Below are 27,092 nucleotides of genomic sequence, written 5' to 3'. Positions count from 1 at the left end.
CTTGTTGATAAAAAATTACCCCTTTCTTCAAAACTCTATTAAAAGGGTATTGTTTCTTTCATTGTTTTATAATATCACCAAGTCTTCATTGCTCTTAACACCAAGTAAGTTTGTACAGTCATTTTCTCTTAGGGGAAATTACCAAAGTCATACTGTCACTTAAAGTAAGTTTTGTATTTAAAGTTGCAACGCTCATTTTGTTTGATCTAGATGTGAGTGTGCAGCTGGCTTTGAGGGTGATCTATGTGCAGTTAATATAGACGACTGTAAACAGCATCGGTGTCTGAATGATGGGATATGTGAGGATGGTATCAATGCATACACCTGCTTCTGTAGTCTCGGCTACTCAGGTAAACAAAGAAATCCACCTGTCCCAACTTGATGACTCTGCTAACCGCGAAATTCTGTGCTTACATCCCAGAGAGTTATTTTTTGCAGGGTTCGGATAAGCACAGAATTTCGCGGTTAGCAGAGCCATGAAATTAATCCTATCTTTAGGTCTCTGTTCTTAGATTTATTAAGGGTATGGATTGTAACCACTTGAAGAAGCGCTGGACAATTGCTGTTGGCTCTGCTTACTTTATACACAGTTTCAAATTAAACATGCAGATAAATGAAATTCTGTATTGATTGTCCACCACAACCTCGGAAACCTGTTTTATCAACATAATGTGCTTTGTCGTGGCCAAGTGGTAAGCAAACTAGACTCAAGCTCGGGTGTTTTCCAACACCAGAGTGTGGGGTTCTTATGATCTGAGACAAATAAAAGAAATGAACTGAAATGAAATGAGCAAGATATTTTACCAAATTTAACTTCTTTGTCAGTCAAATGGAACATTAAGCTGTAGGTTATGTACTAAACTAAACTAAACCAAACCAAACCCAGTACACGTATCAAGGAAGATTTGGGATTAACCTTTGTGTTTTGGGTTCAGTATTGAATGAAAAATTCACCCAATCTATTTCCCTTTGTGTTTTTTTTCTTTGATAATCAAAACATTTGTATCATTCATCTTAAATAAGAACTTCAACGTCTCATAAAAATGTTTGTAATCAAATCCAAATATTCTTTGACTCTGTTTCTGAAGGCTCATTCTGTGAAGTGGACAAGGATCTGTGTGCCCCAAATACCAACCCATGTCAGAATGGTGGTGTTTGCTACGATCTTGGACGCAGCTACCGGTAAGAAAAAAAATGATTTCCTTGGTATTTCCATTTTTCAAGTAATGAAATTAAATTGACCAGAAAGAGCTTCTAGCTCTACAGCTTGAATCCCTGACAAGATATAGGAACCAAAACCCAGATTAAAAAAACCTGTACCATTTCATTGTAACCGACAAAAATAACTTTTAATTTGTTTGCATCAATGTTGTTTCAGGTGTCTTGTTCTTTGAATTTTACAAGAAAGTTGCCAGTACCTTGTCTAAGCAACTGAAATTCACCTGAACTTTTTTTTAAGAATCAATTGCAAACCTCTACTCAAAAACGTATGGCCTTATCCAAATATCTAACCATTGTCACATTTGTGAGAGGCGAGCACTGGTGCTGTTTCTCCTGTAAAATGAGAATATTGCTTTATGCAAAGGCCTACTTATTCTATTTCCAAGACTGACATAATTCCTCTCATTTTAAAGCCATTGAACCCTTTCGGTAAACAGTATTGTCCAAGGCCCACACTTCGTGTATTACAACTTCTATATCAAATAACAAACCTGTGTAAATTTAGGCTCAATCGGTCGGGAGAAAATAATTGGAAAACCCACCCATGTTTCCGCAGTTTCGCCGTGTCATGACATGTGTTAAAAATAAATCTGTAATTCTCGCTATCGAGAATTGATATTGATTTACTGTTTTCACAAAAAGTAAAGCATTTCATGGAATAATATTTCAAGAGAAGTCTTTCACCATTACCTTCTGTAAACCCTGTAAGTTGTTTGTAAATCTGTGAACTTTTATTTTTTTTCTGTACCAAAAGGGTCCAATGGCTTTAATAGAAACTAGTTAAATTGATCTAACCTCATTTTTTTCAGGTGCGAATGTCTGACAGGTTTCCAAGGAATCAACTGTTCTGAATCCTACCAGGATTGTCGCTCCCACCCTTGCGAAAATGGTGGCGAGTGCAGGCAAGAGCTGAATCAATTCATCTGCAGCTGCACGCCCGGTTATGTTGGTCAGTTCTGCTCCGACCAACCCATTGTGGTCTTTCCCCAGACGTCCCCCTGTCAGGGTCACGACTGTCAGAATAACGCCCTGTGTTTTGAGGACAGCGACGAGTTTGGATGCCGCTGCCTGCCTGGCTACATGGGTAACAAATGCGAGATCCCGACCAGCATGACCTTCTCTCAACAGGACGCCTACATCAGCAGGACGGCTCCGGAGTTCTCCAGCACCGTCAATATAACGGTCATCTTCGCTACCACGGAGGAGAACGGCATCTTGTTGTATTATGGAAAGACCGGGGAGGCAGACCACCTCGCTATCGAGCTCTTCCGGGGTCATATCAGGGTCAGCTTTGACGCCGGGAACTTCCCCGCCGCGACGATGTTCGGCGATGAGGACCTCAACAACGGGGAATTTCAGAGAGTTCAGGTCATCGTGTTGCAGAGGAACATTTCTTTGAAGATCAATGACAACGAGGTGCAGAACGCCACCAACGATGGCGAGAGCCCGTTCCTGGGCTTGGATAACCTCATGTACATCGGCGGCGCACCGAGTAAAGAGAAAGAGGGCGCTGTTCGGCAGTGGCATCTCAGAAATGGATCAAGTTTCCATGGTAACTAGATATTCATTATTTGTTCTTTATAGTTTGGGAAATTTTAATCAGCTGCTATATAGCACTTCTTAAGCAGTGGTTTTTTTAAACATGCAATAATATTTAGTAACTGTTGACTACTTGGAGATAAAAAGCTGAACCTGAACTGTTCAGAGACGAGGAATTTTACAAAGTAGTTTTTTTTTTCTTTGGATATATGAAGAAACTCACCTCTTCAATCCTCTTCTCTAGTGCTGTTGAAACTGTTCCCCGAAGCTCCTTGAAATCTTGTATTTGGGGGTTACCAGAAGATAGAATTGCAGCCCTCCACCAGATTATTTGTGTCCCCCCCCCCCCCCCCCCCCCGTATGGTCAATTGTGTACAAACTAATTCTGATAGCTTCCTCTTTTAAACCAACCTCCTTCACTCCATGTAGATCTTCTTCCAAATGGAGGACAGAATCTTTGTAGACAGATTTCCCTAAGGCACCAGAACGTCCTACCATAGGTTCAAATATCGCTCTAAAGTATTCTTGTTCAACCCCAAATGATTTCAAATATATCCAGTCAGTTTCCCTTGTGGTTGATTAATTGATGTAATTTTGTTGTGTTTGACAGGATGTATGAGTGGCTTCTTTGTCAATGGCCAGCCGATAGCACCACAGGGTTCTGAACCAGGAGTTGCTGGGGGATGCCCGAGTCTTGAAACACACGACCCCTGTGAGAATAACATGTGTGAACACGGATTCTGCAAGAAGACAGAGACTAGCTACACCTGTGACTGCCAGGATGGTTGGATGGGAAATATGTGTAACAGAAGTAAGTTATTTAATTTTGGTTTGTACCCACTCTCTGATACCCTTAAACCAATGTGCCTTAGCACTGTATACTTAGTACCTTCCTGAGTGCTGTGGAAACAAAAAACAGTAAAGGAATGCAAATTTATCATCTATTAAAGACACTGGACACTATTGGTAATTGTCAAAGACCAGTCTTCTCACTTGGTGTGTCTCAACATATGCATAAAATAACAAACCTGTGAAAATTTGAGCTCGATTGGTTGTCGGAGTTGCGAGATAACTATGAAAGAAAAAACACCCTTGTCACTTAAAGTTTTGTGCTTTCAGATGATTGATTTCGAGACTTCTAAGTCTAAACTTGAGGTCTCGAAATCAAATTTTGTGGAAAATTACTTTTGTTCTCGAAAACTACATCACTTCAGAGGGAGCTGTTTCTCACAATGTTTTATACTACCAACCTCTCCCCATTACTCATTATCAAGTGAGGTTTTATGCTAATAATTATTTTTGAGTAACTACCATTAGTGTCCACTGCCTTTAAATCATTGCGATACCAAAACATAGGATTTGAACTCGGATTCGAATTCCACCCGAGTAATAATTATGCCTGTGAATTCTCCACAGAATATACAATGCTTACAAACATCGGTGTGAGGGTAAAACAAAAATTAATATTCTTTATCCCGATGCAAACTTAATACCTTTTAAAAAGGAAAGTTGATAGTTCATTAACATGGTACTAGTTTTATAGAGTTGATCAATCACATCAAGTAGCTAAGCAATTATGCTTACCAGAATTACGGTTACCATTTAAATACCATGCTACTTGTACCCTATAGAAGTGACTGGTTTCCTGTTTAATTTTGCCCCAGAAGTAATACAGCATACCCCTGGTGGTAGTTGATTTGGGTTTAAGCGCTATTCAGATAAATGTAGCCCTCACCTTGAAATGGCCGTCCTACGATATCTCAAAACAAACAAATCCAAATTAGAAAAATAAGGAGTAGGTCCAGACAGCTAAGATTTCAGGGTAATATGACCATCTTAGGTTCAAATGTTCTAAGATATCTCATAAAATATCCAAATTAGAAAAAAAAAAGTAATTTAAAACAGCTTGAATTTGAGAGATTTTTGGGCAATAATCTAAATAATAGTAATATCAAAATCTTATTTAGCGCACGTATCTACCAAACAAGGTACTCAAGGCGCTGAGTGTATACCAACTTTCAGAAAGATAGGTTATTGCAGTGATGAGTTCTGAGACCCAATTATGTAACACCTTAAGGGTTTACAGGGTGCTACAGCGCATATAGCAGCCACAGCCAGGAACACTGGGGCGAACCCCTTCTCTTTTCGATATGTGCACTGGGTTCTTTTGTTTGCGTTACACAACACATGGGACCAACGGCTTTACGTCCCATCCGAAGGACGAAGCAATGGTTAATTGTCTTGCAATGGTTAAGTGTCTTGCTTCAGGACACAAGTGTCACGGCTGGGGATACGTGCCCCTCTAAGTTCAAATTGTGTAATAATTGTATCAATACACTCCCCCTCACAGGAACAACATGCATGGGAGAGAGACGAACAAGGAAAGTCCAGGAGGGGAGCTGCAGCAGCCGAGAGACTGTGTCCGACTTGGACTGCAGCGGGGAGTGCGGCATCTCCTGCTGCACACCGCAGCGGGTCCGCACCAGGATAATGACGCTGCACTGCGACGACGGTACCACCATCCGACACAAGGTTAAACTGGTTCGGAGTTGCGCCTGCCAAGCATGCGTCAAGAGACTGGACATTTTTAAAGGGCCAATTTAATATTTTACCTTTGGGTTGAGATGGAAGAACACTATAAATTTGTATAAAGTTATTATTCTGAAAAAACAAAAATACACAAAAAAAAGAACAACAATCTGTAATGCTTTTGCAAAATGTGAGCTATTTTTGTAGATATTATTTTCTATGCTGTAGTGATCTTATAATATGTGAATTTGGATCCTGGATTCTCTGAATGGCTTTATATTATAATAATGTTATAAACGGTCAGGCAGTTGATTCTGGGGCTTTTTGGTTGATATCACCTTTATTTCAAACATGGTGTTACTCTCAGATCCTACTCAATAACCCAATAAGGTTTTGAGTTGGATTTGATAAGACACTTTCCCCCTTTTTTTTACACAACTGTAATGAATAATTTATTAAGGATTTTAAATAACTTAATCAAGATAACAGTGCAAACTGGGTGATTTTACAATTTTTTTTCACAGCACTCTAGAAAGTGTGTAAAGGGTATGACGTGCCATACACACATCAGTGTATTGTTAAAACCAAATAATATTGCAGAACTTATCAGGCGATATTTTTTGTTTCAGCAGCTCTCTGAAATTGGTCCTTCTGTTGTACCTAACCTCACTCTACCTATTCCTTACATTCACTTGGTAGTTGTTCTTTCTATACAAAACGAAAATGTTCATGTTGACTTGAAGTCTTTTTTGACTCGAGGCACTCACACTCCCACAAAAGAGACAAAATACTTCCCATCTGATGTACTTCATAAAGTTATTTTATAAACATCATAAATAGTATTTTTTTATATTTTTTTCAAGCAATCTTCAGTTAAATCCGGACAAAATGAAATTGAAAAGAAGTTAAAAAGTAATGATAATGATAATCACACTGTTACATTCTGCCTTGATCAAACAAAAGAAATCCATGACACTCTTGAACATAAAATGGTTGTGTGTTTGGGCTGAGTTCCGAACAGTTTATGACCGCTAGTCGAGCGACCCACAAACCAGAAGAGATCGAAGCACTTGAGTTGCACAAAAAAAAGTAATAAAGTCCAATATGATAACATACAGCAATAGGGTGTAGCTTCCCCGGGGGAGTTGTTGTAGTAGGCAGGTGTTTATTTGCCGTACCCTCGAGGTGTGCTGCCAGGGGGGACTCGCCCCTATGGGGAGGATGGTATGTGTTGACTTTTCATCAGTAAATCAATTGACTGTCTGTGATAGGATTTGCAAGGAGGAAGAGGATGGTCCGTATTTTCTCATCTAATTTCCTACCGGGCATTCCTTGACAGTTCAGGACAAACATACAGCTCTGGCTCTGGTAATGTTGGCTCAACTGCCGCCGAACGGGCTAAAAGTGTCGCTCCTTTGCACCTTGGAGCTACTTAAAAACAGAAAAGACCCAACACACCACGCCTACGTTTTTTGCTGGTCAACTTCAGGTGGTTGTGATACTCTAACTGCACAAACGAAACAAACTGAGTTGCAATAGTTTTATTGCAAGAACACCCCCACTACAAAAAGGGGCAATTTGTTTCTTTGCGCTATGGTCGAACTAAAAAAAAAATTCTTTATATTGCGCTTCTACATTCTGGCAGATTGCATACTTCATAGAGAAGCTTAAGCCGTATCCGAATGGCTACGGCTACGATTGTTGCTAAGGGGTGTTTCTGAGGACGTCCTATATACTTCAACACATGATGACGCGAACAATCTAACCATAGCCGTAGCTGTAGCCGCCAATTTGGAGACTGCCTTTTTTTTCAAAACGACAAATTATGTTATAACAAGTGAAAAACCCAACCTCTCACATGCTGCAGTGAGTTTTACTGTCCAAATTATTTTTCTGTCTCTGTCACTCGGGATTGGATAAGAACACAAGCTGAGAATTGAAGCGCTTTGGGAAAACCTCTAGGGAATGGAGAAAAACAAAAGATCCACGAGGGTGAAAGAATCCTGCGGATCTATACGTCAGAACTGCTCATGTTTCCAGGGGATTTTCCTGCCATGTGAAATCACATCATAGAGCAATGTTTCATCATTTTGTCGTGGTTAGATCTCCACCGTAAGCCCGCTCTACAACAGCTTCCCCCGGAAGATCGGAAGGAAATACGATTGATTCAGTCACTCTGTAAAAAGTAAAAAAACATGAGCAATAGTCCGGAGTGATTTGCGGATACCCTTAACCCTATAGTCTGTCATTTGTTATTCCGCGCTGGAATAAATGAAGCTTTTAAAGGCACTGGACACTATTGGTAATAATCTCAAAACAGTTGTTGGCATAAAACCTTACTATTCAACGAGCAATGGGGAGCTGTTGATAGTATAAAACATTTTCAGAAACGGCTCCCGTGATCTAGTTTTTGAGAAAGACCTTAATTCTCACATACATATTCAAAGACTTCAGGCCTGACGCCCTTTTAGGCATCTTTTTGAAAAGTACAGAAATTTGTGCAAAAGGTTTTTTTTTTCTTTCTTTCATTGTTCTCTTGCAACTTCAAAGCCAAATGGATTCAAAATTTTCACAGATTTGTTATTTGATGCTTATGTTCAGATAAGCCTACAGGAAGTGAGAATACTGGTTCTTTGACGAAGGTGTCCAGTGCCTTTACGCTCCGACGCGGATTTACGCTCTGCTCCCGTCGCTTATGGTCTTAGCCTCAGTAAGCTTAGTAATCAATTGGAAGCTACCTGAAGACAGATATCAGACCGTTATAGTTCATTTTGAAATGAATGTAGAGTAACTGATACCTGTCGAGCTATAAGGCTACCGAGCAAGTGAATGATACAAAAATCATTATCCGATCCTACGTCATTGCAAGAAAATTAATTAGACTTGCCAAAGTCAATTCACTAGGAGACTTTCTTATGTTTTTGGGAAGGTATTTTTTGCAAGCAAAGTGAACACCCGTTCGACCATTCGTTGTGTACACATTTTAAGTTATGAATTCGTCATGATTACAAAGTAGAATTGGAAGTTGTGTTTGCCTTGGAACATTTTTTTTTAAATAGGACGTGTCCATTATAGCTCGTTTTGAACTTGTGTACATTTTAAAGCACTGAAACCGTTAAAATGTATTTAAATTATGTATTCTTTAAATGCTGAAATATAGCTCTTCTTTATGTTGTATTATTATTATTATTATTATTATTATTATTATTATTATTATTATTATTATTATTATTATTATTATTATTATTATTATTATTACCTGTTTACAAACATGTGGGTGCGCTGAATGATTTGCGTATGGTATAAACCTGTATGTATATAGCCTATAGTTGAGTTACTTGACAAGGTGTTTGTTGTTCATTATGGTATTGTGTAATGCATTGTCTATAGTCTTCCGCAGAAACATAGCTTTGTATTAGAGATGTGTTAGCAGTTAATTCTAAGCAATAACTAAAGGCTTATGGAGCTGTTTTTTATTTGTGTTTATACAAAACAACAAACTCTTAATACATACTTTTTTCCTGAAACTCCTGTCTTTCCAAAGGAAATGGGAAACATCTGGGCCCGACTTCTAAAGCTGCTTAAGCAGAAGAGTTAGCTAAGCTTTGAGATTACCAGCCAAACTACCATGTCACGTTAACAATTTGTGACTGGTATCCTGCTTATTTCTGCTTAGCAGAGAACTGTTAAGCAATATTTTCTGTTTGAGCGGCTCTATGAAATTGGGTCCGAGTGTGAAGAAGTTTCTGATCAAAATATCTTCTTTTGTTTTGCTTTCATTATTTGTTTTTTAAGTAAACCTTAGATCGCTGTAGTGTAACAATTAAGAAGAATAAGAAAACAAAACAGTAATATTTGTCTGTCATCCATGTTTTTCATTTAAAGCCATTGGACACTTTCGGTAAACAGTATTGTCCAAGCCCACACTTCGTGTATCACAACTTCTATATAAAATAACAGACCTGTGAAAATTTAGGCTCAATCGGTCATCGGAGTCGGGAGAAAACAACGGGAAAACCCACCCTTGTTTCCGCACGTTTCGCCGTGTCATTACATGTGTTTAAAATAAATCCGTAATTCTCGATATCGAGAATTAATACTGTTTTAATGTTTTTCTCAAAAAGTAAAGTATTTCATGGAATAATATTTCAAGAGAAGTCTTTCACCATTACCTTCTGTATACCCTGTAAGTTATTTGTAAATCTGTGAACTTAAAAAAAAACTCTGTACCGAAAGTGTCCAATGGCTTTAAAAAAGCCACATAAAACATTTCAATTTGGGTTCGGTGGTTACTCGATCCAATTATTATTATTGTTTACCCTGACGTTCTGGTGCCTTTTTATCACCGAAGCCTAATGGTATGTCAACTGTTATTTCTTGCTGATTAAAAATGTCAGCATGCGTCGCGTTTGTTGTAAATATTAACGATTGGTCGAAAGTTTGTCCCACGAAATATTATTATTGGAGAACAAAACAGGGTTGAATTTTTGTTAAAATGTTAATTTAATGTTGTATCTAAAAGTTGTGAGAAAGAAACGTATTGAAGATCAAAGCGGACCCTCGACAATAAGGGAATGTTATCACGAGGTTAATATTTGTAAATAATTATAAACGCAGAAAAAGTCAGCATTATTTTGGCCAAAACGTTAAGAACGTTCAACAATTTCCTTATGAAGTATTTTACAGAATTTCTTTTATGAAAATTCGAGTTTGACGAGAATCAAATACTTCAACAACAGGTTTTCAACATCAATTTTTCGTATTTATATTCACTACAAATCAGTTATAACAAAACTGATGCTTATTATCAGTTTGTAGATTAATGATTTGGTGTAATGATTGTTGAACCGTTGTTAAAAAAAAAACAAGATTGAAAAAATCCTTCCGTGAAGAGTTTTTAAAATTGAGAAAATAGAAAATACGTTTGTAAATTAAAGAAGACTGACTTTAAAAATAATGTTGAAACTCACTTACCTGCAACACATGCGGGTGTTTTGTTGTGTAGTTTTATAAACATGTTTTGTTTTGTTCTGAGCAGGCCGGACTAAAACAATGTTGGCCGGGTGATGAGTTTTCATCAATTTGATAGTTTACAAATCTTAGTTCACTGCCAGTCAAAGCTGTTAAAATCGTCTGTTATTTTTTATTTTTATTTTAAACGTTCATCCATTTTATTGTCTCTGTAGAGTTACGTGAGATTTGAGAAACATTTCTCTTTCGCTTATGAATAATGGTTGTACGCGTTGTGCAAAACTTCTCATTTCGGGGCGTGTCGTTAAATTAACGTCTGCGGACATGTAGCTTTTTTTATTTTTTAAGTCTTGACAAAAAATTGACAGTTTGATTGATAAAATAAGAGTTGTGTTTGTTAAAATTTGGTAATACGTTCGTGTACAGGTATATTCTTTCTGTAGGTTCTGTAATGTTTGACCTACTTAAAAAAAAACATAAAATATTATTACTGCGGGCGCTTTGTACGTACAAGCTAAATAACTGAACGTATATTTTCATTTTACCGTATAATTAATAATTTGTAATCCTAGAATATTTAATCGCCGAGTTTAATAACGGTTGATTTTTATTGAGTGTCGATTTGGACACTTTTTATGTGAGTTAAACTGTATTGACGTAGCGTGGAAGGATTTCTCACGCTCGATTCAGATTTGTTTTGTTTTTTTACTAAAGTTTCTTCAAATACTCTAAAAACAGTGTTTAGAGTTGCAACACAAATGTTATATCCACTTTTTAAACACGTTTAAATGATTAACATGCTTGTCATTTTGGAAACTGATAAAAGTGTTTGAAGCACTCAAAGCCACACAATAAATATTATCTAAACATGTTTTAGGTTATACATGTGAAAAAAGTGGGTACAAATTTTATGCTTAGACATAATTCTAAACTGTTTTTTACAGTGAAGGTTACACATAGAACATAAAGAAAAAGAAAGAAAACAACAGAACAGTTGCAAACCTCCGGTCTAATAGAAGCAACATTCCCGTTGTTTGATCGTATACCAGTTTAATGTTATGATAAACACAACAATACAGAAGGTTTGGGGACTGAAAGCATGGGGGTACCGGTGAAAATGCACTTACGAATGAAACTCACAATATTTTTTACAATTTTCTTTTAATTGCATTATATTAAATGTATATATAAATGGTACTGGTCTTGTATAAATGCGAAGGTGACTGGCTGTGTTTACTGCGAAGCACAAACCAGGTAGCGCCAGTTAATAAAATAATAACAATGATTTAAACTCACTTTCTGTGTATCCGATAGTCAATTTGTCTGTGGACATTGCGGTTTTTTTTTTACCTTTTTTTTTAACTTTTGCATTACACAGTGACATTAAGCAGGGGCCAAAATTCATGAAGTCTGTAAGCACAACACCTTGCTAAGCACCGACATGACTTGTTTAGCTGAATCAGTACAAGCCCAAATCCCATTTACATTTTCTCAACTGGGGTTCAACTGTTTTTTGCTTAGCAAAAAACATTGGCTTAGCAGTGCTCTTTGCTGAACTTCAGATGTTGCAGTGCTGTACCCTAAAAACGGAAACCACCCCTTATCCCACAAAACACACAAGCCCCCCCCCCCCCCCATCCCCCACCTCACATGCGACCTACGTAAACCCCCTTTTAAAACCCTTGGACCTATGGTGTACATGTATAAACCAGCTTTTATTATTACAAGTCTGGAATTTGGAGTTGCATTTTGCGTGAAGTAGGTGATGGTCCTTGCTCCCAGGAATGTCTCGGGACAATAGTTTGGATTTCCCCCAATCTATACCGGTCCCTATTATAGGTATTTGTTGGGGGTAAAAACACTCGTGTATTAAGTCGGTTAGTTCTTGTCGCTCAAGACATGTGCGCTGTTTGGACAAAGATGGCTTGACTCAAAACAATTGACTTTGTTTTCTGCTGTATCACTGATTATTTGTACTCAACCCCAACTTCAAAACTAGACTAAAGCAAAGCTATCAGTCTGGTACCCTGCTATTATTACATTAGAATCGGCATGACATTATATGGAGTTCAACACGTAACCATAACAAAATAAAATAAAAAAAACAGCACAAGATGGTTGGACAACACAAGATTTACGATAACCACTGCAGTGGACCCAATTTCATATAGCTGATAAGCACACAAACTTGCTTAGCATGAAATTTCTTCCTTGATAAAAACAGGATTACCAACCAAATTTCCATTTGTTGCATATTGCTTGTTACTAGTATTCAGCTGTTGTTTGATTATCCTAAAAACCACGTAGAAATTAATTGGTTGGTAGGCCTAATCCTGTTTTTATCAAGGAATAAATTTTATGCCAATCAAATTGTTGTGCTTAGCAGCTCTAAGAAATTGGGCCCTGGTATGTTTCCACCACCCAAGTGACAGGGTTTCATGACCCAACACTGATGAATAGCAAAGTAATACAATGTAGCAGACATTCCGACTGTTTCTTTCATTGACACTTGAAGAGAATGTTGCAAAGCCATTGTTACAAATATTCAAGCATCACAATGAGCGAGCCTCCATAGAGAAAAAATACAACCAACAAGAAAACACAATGCTGGTAACCGACCCACTCGAGTTTCACTGGTAACCGACGAACAAGTTTCACGTGTGTATTGTACCACTGAATATTGTGCAAACTTTGCTCAACTCACGGACGGATGCAACTCGAGATAAACTGGACCAAGGGTGATTTTGCAAGGAAAACGGGCGGAATTTCAAGTCGAGCTGGATATAGTTTCGTTGGAATATGTGTGCAGGATGATGACGAGAAATAACAGGTCTCTTTGAACGCCGAATACAGTCTTCTGTGTGGGGTGAGTGTCGTGAATTTACATGTAATGTTTTGTTCATATACTCGGCTTGTTAAAGTTGTTTTAAAAAACATGCCACCACCTTTTGAACCGGCCAAATATAATACAAGAAAATGCGATATTTACCGCTTTCATTGAAAGATGTGACACACAACATTAAGAGCTATAAGGTGTTGCAGTAATTGAGGAATATTTTTTGAGATTGAGAGCAGGTTGTTTTTTATTACATTCTGTAACTTGTATTTGGCGGGCATTTTGGATGTTGGTCGTCTGCTAAAAAACCACATGTACACGGCGTGGCTTATTTACTGAACGTTGATATTGAATAGCTCCCTCTAACGGTTGTCAAAATGGGTTCTGCATACCGCGACACACAGCGTTGAAGTGTTATTTTGAATGTTACTAGAGTCATGTTGATGGTGATTGAATATCAACCATCGAGTAAGCCTCCTGCAGCTGCCTCAGTGAACCACTAGTTAGTGCTAACTCTCTCGAACATGATTAATTTATCACAACCTTCTAAAAGTCCATTCCACTGCATTAACTTTCAAAAGATTTCATTTGGAAATTTTACTCCTGAATATTTTGATTTAGGGAGTATTTATCTTGACAATTCGAATTAAATTAATTTGTTTGGCAGACATGAATATTTTAAACATTGAATGTTGTCACCCATTTGCAAGGCTAGATAAGGTCATTCAACCTCAAGATGTGTGTATTATTTTGAAACAAAATGTCACTCTAACGGCAGTAAACTGTCCATCCCATCCAAGGATTCTAATTGAACTCTTCACAGGAAAGTTCTTTAAGAAGTAGGGAACAACTCGGGGTTTAGTTTTTTTTTTTTTTTTTTTTTTCACAAGTTTAAGAGAAAAACAGCATTTCATACCCTGGGCTTTATTTTGGCAAATACAGTGCACATTGTAAGGGTTAATCTTTTTTTTTTAAAGCAATTTAAAGGCATTAATTTAGATTGTTTTTCCTTTTTTTCCCTTTTTTTATTGCAATAATCTATAAACAAATAAAATATTAAGAAGAACAATCATTAAATTAAAAACCATTATAAACATCAGCTTCTCCATTATGTAGAAGGGCATAAGCTAATTATGTTGTATTTTAAGCAGTTAATCGATTAGTTGACAAAATCATAAACTGTCGTTCGCTGCCCCCGCAAGGTCTTCTTAATGTCTTTACACCAGAAGTCAAGTTTGATTGATGTAGCCACAACAGACATGACAATACTCATGAATTACACCATAGCAAAATAGGGCCAAGACAGGTGCTCGACAGAAATTATATCAAAAATCGGTTTTTAACTCAAATGTTTTAGAAAAATGAGTTGTTTTAGTTATAATGTTCCTGATAAATTTTGAACATTGGCTGTCAGACTTCAATGACTGTGATTTGGCGTATCTCATGGCCCAACTCTGTACTATTTGTGTTGCCTAACTCATGAGCCAACTCTGTATTGCACGGCCTAAATCTGTATTGGCATAACTCATGACCAAACTTTGTAATGTGTGGCCTAACTCTTGGTCCAACTCTGTAGTGCACTCAGCGACTATGGTATACACTCAACGCTGTTTTGTGTCACCCAACTGTGTATTGTTTGACCCTGACTCATTACCAAACTCTGTATTAAAAAAAAAAACTCATGCCCAAACTCTGTTTCGTGGCCCAATTCTGTAAGGAACGGCCAAACTCATGGTCAAACTCTGTAATGTGGCCAAACTCTGTATGAACGGCCAAACTCATAGCCAAACTCTGTAATGTGACCTAACTCTGTATTGAACGGCCAAACTCATGGCTAAACTCATGACCCAACTCTGTATTGAACGGCCAAACTCATGGCTAAACTCATGGCCAAACTCTGTATTGAACGGCCAAACTCATGGCTAAACTCATGGCTAAACTCTGTAATGTGACCCAACTCTGTATTGAACGGCCAAACTCATGGCTAAACTCTGTAATGTGACCTAACTCTGTATTGAACGGCCAAACTCATAGCCAAACTCTGTAATGTGACCTAACTCTGTATTGAACGGCCAAACTCATGGCTAAACTCTGTAATGTGACCTAACTCTGTATTGAACGGCCAAACTCATAGCCAAACTCTGTAATGTGACCTAACTCTGTATTGAACGGCCAAACTCATGGCTAAACTCATGGCCAAACTCTGTAATGTGACCCAACCCTGAATTGAACGGCCAAACTCATAGCCAAACTCTGTAAATGAGGCCCAAATGAGCGGCCGTTTCGCCTATTAACTGTCAACATTATTCAGCACGACTCAACTCTAGATTGTATGGCCCAACTCATGTATGAGAAAAATCGCCCGTTTATAAATAAAGTACAAGCCTCGTTCTATACATCTGCAAAATTTCTCCACCTGGTTCTCGGTTCAGGTTGGGGCATATACATAGTCTTGTCGAAAGATGTCCTACGTAAAAACACGATTGACTGTATAGTTTTACCTGTGTCTGAAACCCAAACACTGCTTATACAACGGCCATTGCACTGGAAACAAAAATCATTAGATGCCCTTGGGGCCAATGTGTTTGGTGAACATCTAATTGGATCAATGTGACATCAAGTGTGGTATATACCTCCAATCTCCCGAGAGCATTTTGCATCGTGCAATCGTGGCCTGGAGTGTGTCGGGGGGGGGGGGGGGTCGTTGGTCATGTCTTCACCTTAAAACTAGACGGGAATTGTTGTTGGACCAAGGCGAGGGGGACGCCATATTAGGATAAAGCGACGGTCATGGAATGGGTCTTGCCTGTAGACTTTGTTTATCCATGTCGATAGTTTTGTCGGTCGGTGTTGCTAACTAATACATGATTTGAAGTGGTGGTTGTCGAGAAAAAAAAAACCGATGGGGTTGAAACTATATACGGGCTTTTTCTAAGCAGAGGGCACGTCTTGACAGTAGGCCGTGTAACACAAGGCGATGTCAAAACAACCAGCACCACACAATCCCAATAAAGAGAAGTCATTCACATTTCATGTTTCACTTCAATTTCTTAAGGATTGTAATTCATTAGGCAGCTATTGTATTTTGTGATGCCGAAATTTATTCTTTGCATATCAGTACAAGTGGTTACCTCTGAGTTGCCTAGAAAAGATGTGTTGTTGGATTTATGAGAGAAATGTAAATTTTATACATTTCAAAGGGCATCGAGGCATTGGTGAGGGGCACTGCCGCAATGACCAGTGGCATTATTTTAGGCAATATCCATATAGGACATTTAAGTTTATTGCGTCTGTTGCCCCAACAGAGTACACTGACTTGTATCTTCATTCATGGTGTTGTTAAAAACACCTGCAAGTTTCACCCTTCATTAATGACTGACACGTCAAATAAAGGAAGCTTCATTTAATGGCATGAAAAGACTATATCGCAAATACAGGCATACAAAATATAAAACTAGTATAGAGGAGATTGATTGAGCCTTTGATTCAGACCGGACCTTCGTCAGAGGCATAAACAAGCACAAACAAAAACATATCCATTAATAGCAAAAAAGAAGCAAAAAATAATGGAAAAGCAACCCCCCCCCCCAAAAAAAAAAAAAAAAAAAAGGAAAATTTAGTAGCTTGAAAAAACAAGTAAGGTGTGAGCAATCGCTAATTATTTCGAAATGTGACGTACTTTCACACGTTACATTTCTTCCCCAGTCAAAAGTCGGAGAACAAATATCGGACAACAGCTAAAGTTACCTTTTGTTTAACCAAATAATCGTAAGAGTATGTCATGATTATTTTGCGTAGCATCAAATTAACCCATTTTATCTGCAATCAAACGAAATATACCCCCTGGGAAATTTGGTCAGAAATCGACTTCGGAGCGGGACTTCATCTTGCGGAGTAGGATACTTTTCATGTTCACATAAACAATGATGTATTTCCCCAACTGGCTTCATGTTTACAGTTAATCATACGCTTGGCCTTTTAGCGGATTGATTTGAAAGAGCATCTGGGGGTGACGCTTTCCAGAGTGTCTCGTTGTTTCTACATGTTATCTCCAATTCGGTTTGATTTACTGGATTCTGAAAGACATTGTATAAGCTATACATTATGGGAACTATTTTTGGAATTTTCCATTATGATCATTTTGTGGAGTGATATTCCTTGCGGACTGTGCGGTTGGAAGTTTGAAAGGTATGGGGTCATCGTTTGTTTGATTTTCGTTGACGTAAAGCAAAGAAGAAATAAAATAAAATAAAAGTCTCAAGAAGACACATGTCACGGTATTAACTTACATCAAGATAGTTTAAAGGCACTGGTCACTATTGGTAATTACTCAAAGCAGTTGTTAGCATAAAAACTTACCTGGCAAACAAGCAATGGAGAGAAACGGCTCCGTCTGCAGTAAAGTAGTTTTTGAGAAAGATGTAGTTTCTCACTCGAATACTAAAAGACTTCAATTCTGAAGTCTTTTGGGGTCATAAGAAACCAATCAAATTTTGTGCAACAATGGTAGTTTTTTCCTTCATTTTTTTCTGAGTCCAGGGGTGGATTTCACAAAGAGTTAGGACTAGTCTTATCTCGAGTTAGGACCAGTTACTTGTCCTAACTTAGGACCATCCATGCAATTTGTATATCTCCTAGGACTAGTCCTAAATTAGGACTAGTCCTAACTCTTTGTGAAATTGACCCATGATTTCACAGGTTTGATTTTTTCGGCATATGTTGGGATGGACCCAGTGAGAATACTGCCGTCGATTTCACAAAACTCTTCCTAACTTAAGACTAATCTTAGGACTTAGGACGAGTCCCATACCCTGCACAGTGGCATGCAGACCTTAAGATTAATCCTAAGTTAGGACGAGTTACTCGTCCTAACTCGTGATAAGACGAGTTCTAACTCTTTGTGAAATCGACGGCTGGTCTTTGACCATTACCAAAAAATGTCCATAGGTGCTATATGCCTTTCATCCATCCACACGACGATCATTGAGATGACCTACATCATCTCTAGTCGTACATGAGGGCAGCATACAAGCAGACACCACGCACACTTCAAACAGTTGCTTGAGGGCGATCTTGGGATTAGATTCAAATGAATGTATATGCATGGGACGATTACAATCCATCGTAATAATGTGCTTTCGGATAAAAACTTTAGGGTATGTCCCAGCATCTTGTTGCGGGGCTCGAATATGGGGGGGGGGGGACCAACATGACCAATGGACTTGTAGCTCAATCATTTTACATACTTTTAGACCACCATGTATTTTACAAAACCAGAATTTAAATGAGACGGACATTCACTGTATTTATTTGACCAAGCATTACGACAAGCCATCCCTCATTTGTCTTGTTAGTCATACGTTGATGCTCCATTAAAAATTAAATATATATACTTAACAAAATTGTCGAGAAAAATATTTTCTGAATCAGACTCCATAATGAACATCATTCTTGCGAAAACAGAATCTATAAGTAAGACGGACATTCACTGTATTTATTTGACCAAGCATTACGACAAGCCATCCCTCATTTGTCTTGTTAGTCATACGTTGATGCTCCATTAAAAATTAAATATATATACTTAACAAAATTGTCGAGAAAAATATTTTCTGAATCAGACTCCATAATGAACATCATTCTTGCGAAAACAGAATCTAAATGAGACGGACATTCACTGTGTTTATTTGACCAAGCATTACGACAAGCCATCCCTCATTTGTCTTGTTAGTCAGACGTTGATACTAAATTAAAAATTAAATATATATACTAAACAGAACTGTCGAGAAACATATTTATCTGAATCAGACTCCATAATGAACATCATTCTTGCGAAAACAGAATCTATAAGTAAGACGGACATTCACTGTGTTTATTTGACCAAGCATTACGACAAGCCATCCCTCATTTGTCTCGTTAGTCATACGTTGATACTCGATGAAAAATTAAATACATATACTTAACAGAATTGTCGAGAAAAATATTTTCTGAATCAGACTCCATAATGAACATCATTCTTGCGAAAACAGAATCTAAATGAGACGGACATTCACTGTATTTATTTGACCAAGCATTACGACAAGCGATCCCTCATTTGTCTAGTTAGTCATACGTTGATGCTCCATTAAAAATTAAAAATTAAATATATATACTTAACAGAATTGTCGAGAAAAATATTTATCTGAATCGGACTCCAAGTTTGACCATCATTCTTATGAGGTATAATTATTCAATTAAACAGTAACCCACAAGACAGATGGACTTGTCAGGTGGTTAGTTTGGGCCCGACGGTAAAATCACTGACCTAGAGCCTGTGGTCAAGAATACAATTTGGAGTCCCGATTTTAACTTCTGACAACCAAAAATGCCTGCAAGTTATACACAGGTGTATATAATTATGCTGTGTGTCGACCTTGTAAATCGATAATTATACAAAAAGCGTTAACCAATTACATGGGGTCAGTTAGCTATATTTAAGAGTCAGTGGCATTGTAAAGCAGTTTTAATACGAACATTTTCAGCTTGTTTTGCGAGAAAGTAGCCGACTTGAGTGTGAGTTTTTTCTTGGAAAATGGGGAATACTAATAGTAATGTAATAGTAACAATAATATCGAACTATTAGTTAGCGTACGTATCTACCAAAGAAGGAACTCAAGGCGCTGAGTATATACAAACTTTCAGAAAGCTATGTTATTCCATCAGTGATGAATTCTGAGACCCAATTATGTAGCACCTTATACAGTGCTACGGCGCATACCGCAGCCACAGCCAGGAACACCGGGGCAAACCCCTTCTCTTTTCGATAAATGCACTGGGTTCTTTTACATGCTTAACACAACAGATGGGACCCACGGCTCTACGTCCCATCCTAAGGACGATAAATTCATCTCGCTATTATTATCTGCCCATGGTTAAATTCAATAATTCAATAAAATTTGACTTTTATTCCATATACCATATGGACAATTTGAAAATAATTCAGTATGAAAATTTATCAGTGCATAGAAAAGTAACCAAATCAAAAGCGCATTATTTATGTATAGTATAAGGGTACACGATTTCTACAGCGTTTTTTGTTAGCATAATTACTCAGTTAATATGCACGGTAGCAGTAATTGAGCGGTGGATGGAGAGGTTCGAATGCTGTAGGCAGTTTTTAGCAAACGAGTTTCTGAAAAAAGGGAGAATATCATCAAAGGAAGAAGCTTATTAATGTGTGCATAGAATTGAAGAGATATTATCAGACGTTGTGAATTCAATTAATATTATCGCATCCCTGGATTTCTATTTTTTTTAAGTGAACCCCATGGAAAAACTGGTTTATGTTGTATCTTGACCAACTCATTTGTGTGTTTTTTTGTTTGTTTTTTTGTTTTTGTTTTTTTTTGGGGGGGGGGGGTAATTTGTTTATGTTCTGGGCCCATTTGCATTAAGCATTGCATGCACACAAAAATCGCAAAGCACAAAAAAAACTTGCTTAGATAAAAATATGTTACCACCCAGCCATCCATTAAGTTGAGATTGTTGTGGTGGACTGGTACGTTATGCTCGCGTACACGCATAATGCACAGTGTACAAATTCTTGGCGCTGCTTAAGGTTAAGCAAATTTTCGTGCTAACTGTAGCAGAAACGCTTTTAAAAGCGTAAACGTATTTCACAGGCAAGCAAGACAATTGAGCGGCAGGCTTGCGTGATCTCCATAAACTTGCATTGCTATGTCATTACTGTCATAATGTTGACTTGGTGTGGGTTTATTGTTAGCACTGCTTATGAAATGGAAACTCGTACAGTAAGCACAACATTGTTCTCTAAATGCACTGCATGCTTTTGGTATTGCTCAAAATAATTGTTGTTAGCGATCAATTGAGAGATATGTTGATAGTGTAAAACATTGTGAGAAACGGCTCCCTCTGAAGTAACGTCGCTTTCAAGAAAGAAGTTATTTCTCTCTAATGAACATTTTAATTTGATTTCGAGACCTCAGAATTAGATTTTGAGGTCTCGAGTTCAAGCATCTGAAAGTACACAACTTCGTGTAACAAGGGTGTTTTTTCTTTCATTAATATCTCGCAACTTCGACGACCCACTGAGTTCAAATGTTCACATATTTGTTATATTGTGCATAATATGTTGAGATTATGAAGAGAGAAGACTGGTCTATGAGATTATGAAGTGAGAAGACTGGTCTAAGACAATTACCGAAGGTGTCCAGTGTCTCTCAGCAGCTCTATGTTTTGACCCAGCCTTTAGCCACGCTGGCGCCCTGCGTCATTGTTATTGGTTGGAAGATGTACAGTGGGTCGACATGGAATTAGATTGCCACTTGGCAGTGACACTTGAAAACACGTTTCTGGTCTCCACAAAATCCCCAACATCATTTTTTTAATTTAAACATGTCATAAGGCACTGTTTCGCCTCAATCACCAATTAAAATGATTTTCAACTCTTGAAACCAAAACAAGCGTTTGCATATAAGCTGAGATCAAGTTTAATTCTCGGTTTTTCTTCGGACGTTATGTTGTTGAATTGAATTGACACTGTATGTTTTAATTTTAATTGTAATTATTTTAATTTACGTTTAACACAAATGATTGATGAAACAAAACCTCCCCACGTAAAACTCCATAAAGTTGGGAGCAAAATAGATGTCCCAGGAATACGACGAATACGCACGAGGTGTTCGCGAGACTGGCGCGAGACCTGCACAGTCTATAGGGCCATCACAGATTCGAATTGTTGTCCGGGTAGAATATCAAGGAATTTATAACGTTTTAAAAACGGTTGCAAAGTGCTTTGTTGGCAGCGTACCGTATCGAAACATCTTATCACATGAGATGAAATGTTGACTATTCAATTTTACCTTATTTGTTTTCCATTTTACTGGCGAAATACATTTATCTCCTGCCATGAGCCAAGTGGTACACCTCGTACTATCTTAATGTAAAAAAAGTGAAAATGTCACTCTCTTGTCCGAGTGGTGTCAGTTTCGCTCTGTTAAAGCCATTGGACACTTTAGGTAAACAGTGTTGTCCAAGGTCCACACTTCGTGTATCACAACTTCTATATGAAATAACAAACCTGTGAAAATTTAGGCTCAATCGGTCATCTGAGTCGGAAGAAAATAACGGGAAAACCCATCCTTGTTTCCGCACGTTTCGCCGTGTCATGACATGTGTTTAAAATAAATCCGTAATTCTCGATATCGAGAATTTACATTGTTTTATTTTTTTTGTCAAAAAGTAAAGTATTTCATGGAATAATATTTCAAGAGAAGTTTTTCACCATTACCTTCGGTTAACCCTGTAAGTTATTTGTAAATCTGTGAACTTTTATTTTTTTTTTCTATACCGAAAGGGTCCAATGGCTTTAAGAGTGAAAGTCAATCTGTGTCACTCCTTTTGAGTAAAATTAGGAACGAACTTCACTCTAAATTTGAGTGGAAAATACCCGTCTTTCACACTTAAGAGTTGTCCGCCATACGGTTTTTTCGCAAGAGTGGTATATGGCGGACAAAACGAGTGTTTTTTTCACTCCTTTACATTAAGAGAGTATGAGCGAGGTTTAGATAACCCCTACACTAATTGTGTAAGGTGCATGTACGTGTTCTTCACACATTTTAATGGCACTGATAACTGCCAAAGACCAGGTTAGTGTATCCCAACAAATGTATGAAACAACAAACCTGTTAAAATTTGAAGTCAAATGGTCACAGAGTATATTGAAAGAAAAAACACTAGACCCCCTCCCCTCGATTCCCAGGCTCAAACTTTAACATGACCCTCAACAGCACCTCAAACGTATCTTGGTACCTCCCATATAGGCGGAAACGTTTTGAAGCTGATGAAACAGTCAAACTTTAAATGCAGAGCATGCGCATACGCAGAAACAAGGGCTTTTCCCCCAAACCTCAGCTTGGGCTCCAGTCATGACTTGGGCTCCGTTATCAATTTTTGAGCAGTGTCGGTTTGAGCGGTGTTTCAAAAGTCAAATGAGGCCCAGAGACTTAGGCGTATACAGGCTTGCGTCAGTTTACAGACATACAGACCTACCCAGGTCTAACCATTTGAAAGTCCTTGATATCCTAGAATGGACCACCCCACATATCTAAGAGGGGTGACCAGGTCCCAGAGTACTGTATTGTTTTCTGTTGTTATTTTAAGGGGCTGCATTTTTGTTTGTTCACTCAAGAGATAACAAACAATCATACAGACTTAACCAGATCTGCTCCTTTGATTAATTGAGTCACTTTTCCTTGTAGCAGGCTCCCAAATGTCTTGCTGACAGCCTGTGTTGTTCCGAGGCTTCACCCCTTCCCCACTCTGCAAATCATCATTTTGATTTCTTTGTAGACTATAACTATAGTTGAAACTTCTTGCATTTTGTGTAATTCGGGGTTACTCTTTTACTTAAGCACTGGACACGTTTGGTTATGCAGAGAGAGAGAGAGAGACGGGAAGGTGAGAGACGGTCCTCTACTTAATAAAGGACGGGCATTTGCCAAAATAAATGTCAATAAATGGAACAGTCAGTAAGCCAATGACGTTTATATGAAAATCTCTTCTATACAGGTTTTAATACCTCCAACCCATGGAAAAACACAAAAAGTTATAACACTACAGTATACACTACATGTAGCCTACATAATGCAGTGCACGAAGTTCACCAAAAGGTCAGCACACACTCAGGCTAATGGACGCACGTGTGTGACAGTGCTGCCTGGCATACACACATGGTTTTATATATAAAACGATCCAAATAGAGAGCTACAAAATCACAATAATTTGAGCATTAATGAGGGTAAAAACACAAAATAATACTCACAAATATCTCTACAACTCTATTGATCCCATATAAATAGGTTTTTGGAGCATGGCCAGAGCCATGCTTCCTATAAAAATAGAGAGAATCACAGACCCAATAAGATAAGTTGCTCTTCCAAGTCGAAGCTATAGAAAAAGAGGGTGATTGTCACGTGACAAAACCAAAAGTTAACTTTGAACAAATCCAACAATAAGGGCGCACTTTGGATTCCTACAGTTATTTGAAAACTAGTCTTTTCATATCCCAACATGTGCATTGGGCTCAATTTGTCATCGAAGTTGCGAGGAAATAATGAAAGGGAAACCCCGTTTGTTGCGCACATTTGTGTGTTTTCAAATGCCTGAAAAGGGCTTCGGGTCGAAGTCTTTTCATATTCAAATATTTTAGTGAGAATTTATACGTATATTTCTCACAAAAACTACGTTATTTCAGATACTTCAGAGGGAATCGTTTCTCACAAGGTCATTAGCTCTCCGTTGCTCGTTCCCAAGTAAGGTTTTATGCTAAGAGTAACCAACGTGTCCAGTGCCTTTAAGGGTTTAATGCAAACCCAACAGATTGTTATTCAGGTTTTTGGCAGGAATGCACATTTTGCACACTGGCGATGAGATTTGGTGTAGCAGTTTCAGCAGCGGATTGTACGTTAACATGAGTGATCCTCATGCTTTCTCCTGCAGCAGAAGGGCCTCTTGCTAACACTATGTAGGATTCCCCTTCGGTAACCATTGTAGCGGTACAAAACCCTCTTATATATCCGAACCCGGACACGTTTACTTCTTTCGTGATCGGTAGATACGTTTTGTAGACACAGTCGACTTCAAACTTGACCGTATACAGCCCATTGGGTGGTGGTGGTTGTTGCATGTGGATAACTCTACCCTTGAATACAATTCCAGCTTTCTCCATTCGGGTGACGAAGTTTTCTGGACGCCAGTTTCTAACTATAGAACAAGATGCGGCAAAGTGTATCCCGATTACCATCAAGATACAAACAGCGAGTCCACTCAGAGCCTTCATATTGGAAATCTAAAAACAAGGCAAAATAATGGTTTTGAGTAGTCAACATGAACTGGTGTTCAAATTTGTATAAAGCTCAATGAGATCAGAAACAGAAAACTTAGTCACTTTTGGTGGGTATTTAAAAAGCAACTGATGAAGCTTTTGTAAAAGGTTCGTTTGTATTGCGACCCGAGCATTTTTCGAAGCTCCATAATACACAACGTATATAATAGACGTAGACCGATTGCTCTAACCAACGTCACGTGACGTAAGATGGGTATGACACATCAACAAACGGCGTACTGCATATCAACGTGCCTTAAAAAGACAACTCCTTCAAAGTTGATCAAACTCTAGGGCTTAAAGTTGCTATGTCAGATTTTGGGCCGATTTGACCCCACAATTTTGATGGGGGTCGAGAAAGTTACAAGCTTTCATTGGAGCCATTGCTCGAAAAAGTCCGCCAATTATTAGTAGCATTGAAATAAAGTGCTCAAAATTTTTGTCGGGATCCCGACAATATATCACGTGACCAATTCTTATGTGTTTCATCAGAAACGTTTTAAATTTTTGTCATGGTTCCTGACCATTAAAAGTAAAAGTTAAACTTTTTTTCGTTAGAGCGGGTGATACTCTTTTGAAATACCATTCACTCAAAAAAATCTATTTTTTGATGTTTGGGGCCAAAAATCTGACATAGCATCTTTAACCACAAACCATCAGTATTTCTTATGCTTAGAAAATACTTTGATTCAGTCTCCTGTAACATGCCAGAGATCATACCAGAGCTTGCAAACCAAAGGAATGTGAATCGTATTGTTGTTCAACAACTATGTGATGTGTTTATTTCCCAATGGTACAATAGATTGCACAATGACTGTAGAACTAAATCTGGCCAAAAGAATAAGCTCAGGACATACCGTATTTTCAAAACCCAGTTTGAGTTTGAGTTATATTTACAATGTGTGATAACAAGCCTTCTTATCGCCATTCTTTGGCCCGTTTCAGATGCTCTTCACACAAGCTACTTATTGAAATAGGAAGGTATATTAGGTTAGAGTCAAGCCAAAGAATTTGCCCGCATTGTCACCTTGATGTTGAAACAGAAATCCATTTTCTAGGAATACTATGTTGGCTTACATTATTGATGATTATAAGGCTTTGAAAATCTTGGCAGGGAAGACAGGTTTAAGTTTTTGATGGACACTCCCGATGAAGCTATTATTATTTGCGTTGCCAAGTACGTCTTTTTATTTCGTGCTTTCAAACTGTGTGATTATTTGTTTTTGTTCCAAGTTAAATTCCTTACCGTATGACTTATTCATTCACTGTATTTTGTTTTTATAATATTGTTACCCTCCCCAGGGTAATGGGGTGTGTTCCAGTTTGGAATAGAACATAATACAATACAATACAGTTATTGTGTTGCATTACTTTTTGTTCAATCGAGGCCTTCTTTCAAATGTCAACCAATATAGCTGTTTACAATTAACCTGTGCAAATTTCACTTTAAAATGTGATCGCGTTATTGAAATATCGCCAATACTCCGTCTCAAATAATGACCACACATGAAGAATACTCAAGGAATACACACGCTGAGAAGTATAACCATACACGGACACTTCTCATATTCAAATTTCGGGGCATGTGAGAAATTACCTCTTTCTCAAAGACTACATTACTCCAGAGGGACATATTTCTCACAAAGTGTAAAACTATCAACAGCTCACCATTGCTCGTTACCAAAGTTTTTAAGCTCGTTATTATTTCAGGTATCAAGAAATAAACCAAAAAGAAAACTGACTGGATACTTGTTCTTTGTTCATAATTTACCCAGTCAGTTTCTTTTATGTGTAGTAAAATAAATACACACTATGTAAGTAATCTAAAAGGTCCGACTTACCTTTACCTGTACGTTAGCGCTACAGTTAGCATTCAGTCTTGATGTAACGAACTTTGGTTGGTTTAGGCCGAAATGATGCCCTTTATATAAAGCTGGTTCACAATGTCCTCATCAACTCACGACCATCTGCTATTGATACTTAAACCCGTGATGTCAGCTGATGGCTGATTGCAACTATATCAACCTCTATAGTTCATGGAATAGCAGGTAACAGCTTGGCGACAACATCTTGTCAACCAGACTGGGTTTCAAAGTTACGCCAATAAAACATGTC

At 38.0% G+C, this 27,092-nt stretch overlaps 2 protein-coding genes across 4 annotated transcripts in view; one reads left to right on the top strand and one right to left on the bottom strand.

The window, feature by feature from the left end:
- Positions 1 to 11,416, top strand: part of LOC139940450 (slit homolog 2 protein-like) — a 163,405-nt gene extending 151,989 nt beyond the window's left edge. For both annotated transcript variants that reach the window (XM_071936707.1, XM_071936706.1), the window contains 5 exons: positions 211 to 350; positions 1,089 to 1,182; positions 2,031 to 2,773; positions 3,371 to 3,571; positions 5,111 to 11,416. In XM_071936707.1, the coding sequence (XP_071792808.1) occupies positions 211 to 350; positions 1,089 to 1,182; positions 2,031 to 2,773; positions 3,371 to 3,571; positions 5,111 to 5,364 (1,432 nt within the window). In that variant the 3' untranslated portion in view covers positions 5,365 to 11,416. The remainder of the gene's footprint in view (positions 1 to 210; positions 351 to 1,088; positions 1,183 to 2,030; positions 2,774 to 3,370; positions 3,572 to 5,110) is intronic.
- A 9,102-nt stretch (positions 11,417 to 20,518) lies between these two features.
- On the bottom strand, positions 20,519 to 26,871 carry LOC139940631 (uncharacterized). Of its 2 annotated transcripts, none has more exons than XM_071936980.1 (2): positions 26,819 to 26,871; positions 20,519 to 24,941 (listed from the first exon to the last, which is right to left on the bottom strand). In XM_071936980.1, the coding sequence occupies exon 2, from the start codon at positions 24,930 to 24,932 to the stop codon at positions 24,477 to 24,479; it is 456 nt and encodes a 151-aa protein (XP_071793081.1). In that variant the 5' UTR covers positions 24,933 to 24,941; positions 26,819 to 26,871; the 3' UTR covers positions 20,519 to 24,476. The 2 variants fall into 2 exon arrangements, with proteins under 2 accessions (XP_071793081.1, XP_071793082.1); XM_071936981.1 differs by having other exon boundaries at positions 26,825 to 26,853.
- Positions 26,872 to 27,092: the final 221 nt, after the last annotated feature.

The sequence above is a fragment of the Asterias amurensis genome, chromosome 8, assembly GCF_032118995.1.
Source record: "Asterias amurensis chromosome 8, ASM3211899v1".
Classification (NCBI taxonomy): domain Eukaryota; kingdom Metazoa; phylum Echinodermata; class Asteroidea; order Forcipulatida; family Asteriidae; genus Asterias; species Asterias amurensis.
This window is presented reverse-complemented; position numbering and strand designations above follow the sequence as displayed.

What these genes read in the sequence shown, in the direction of transcription:
- LOC139940631 (XM_071936980.1), bottom strand. Translation starts at nt 24,932, where the DNA reads ATGAAGGCTCTGAGTGGACTCGCTGTTTGTATCTTGATGGTAATCGGG.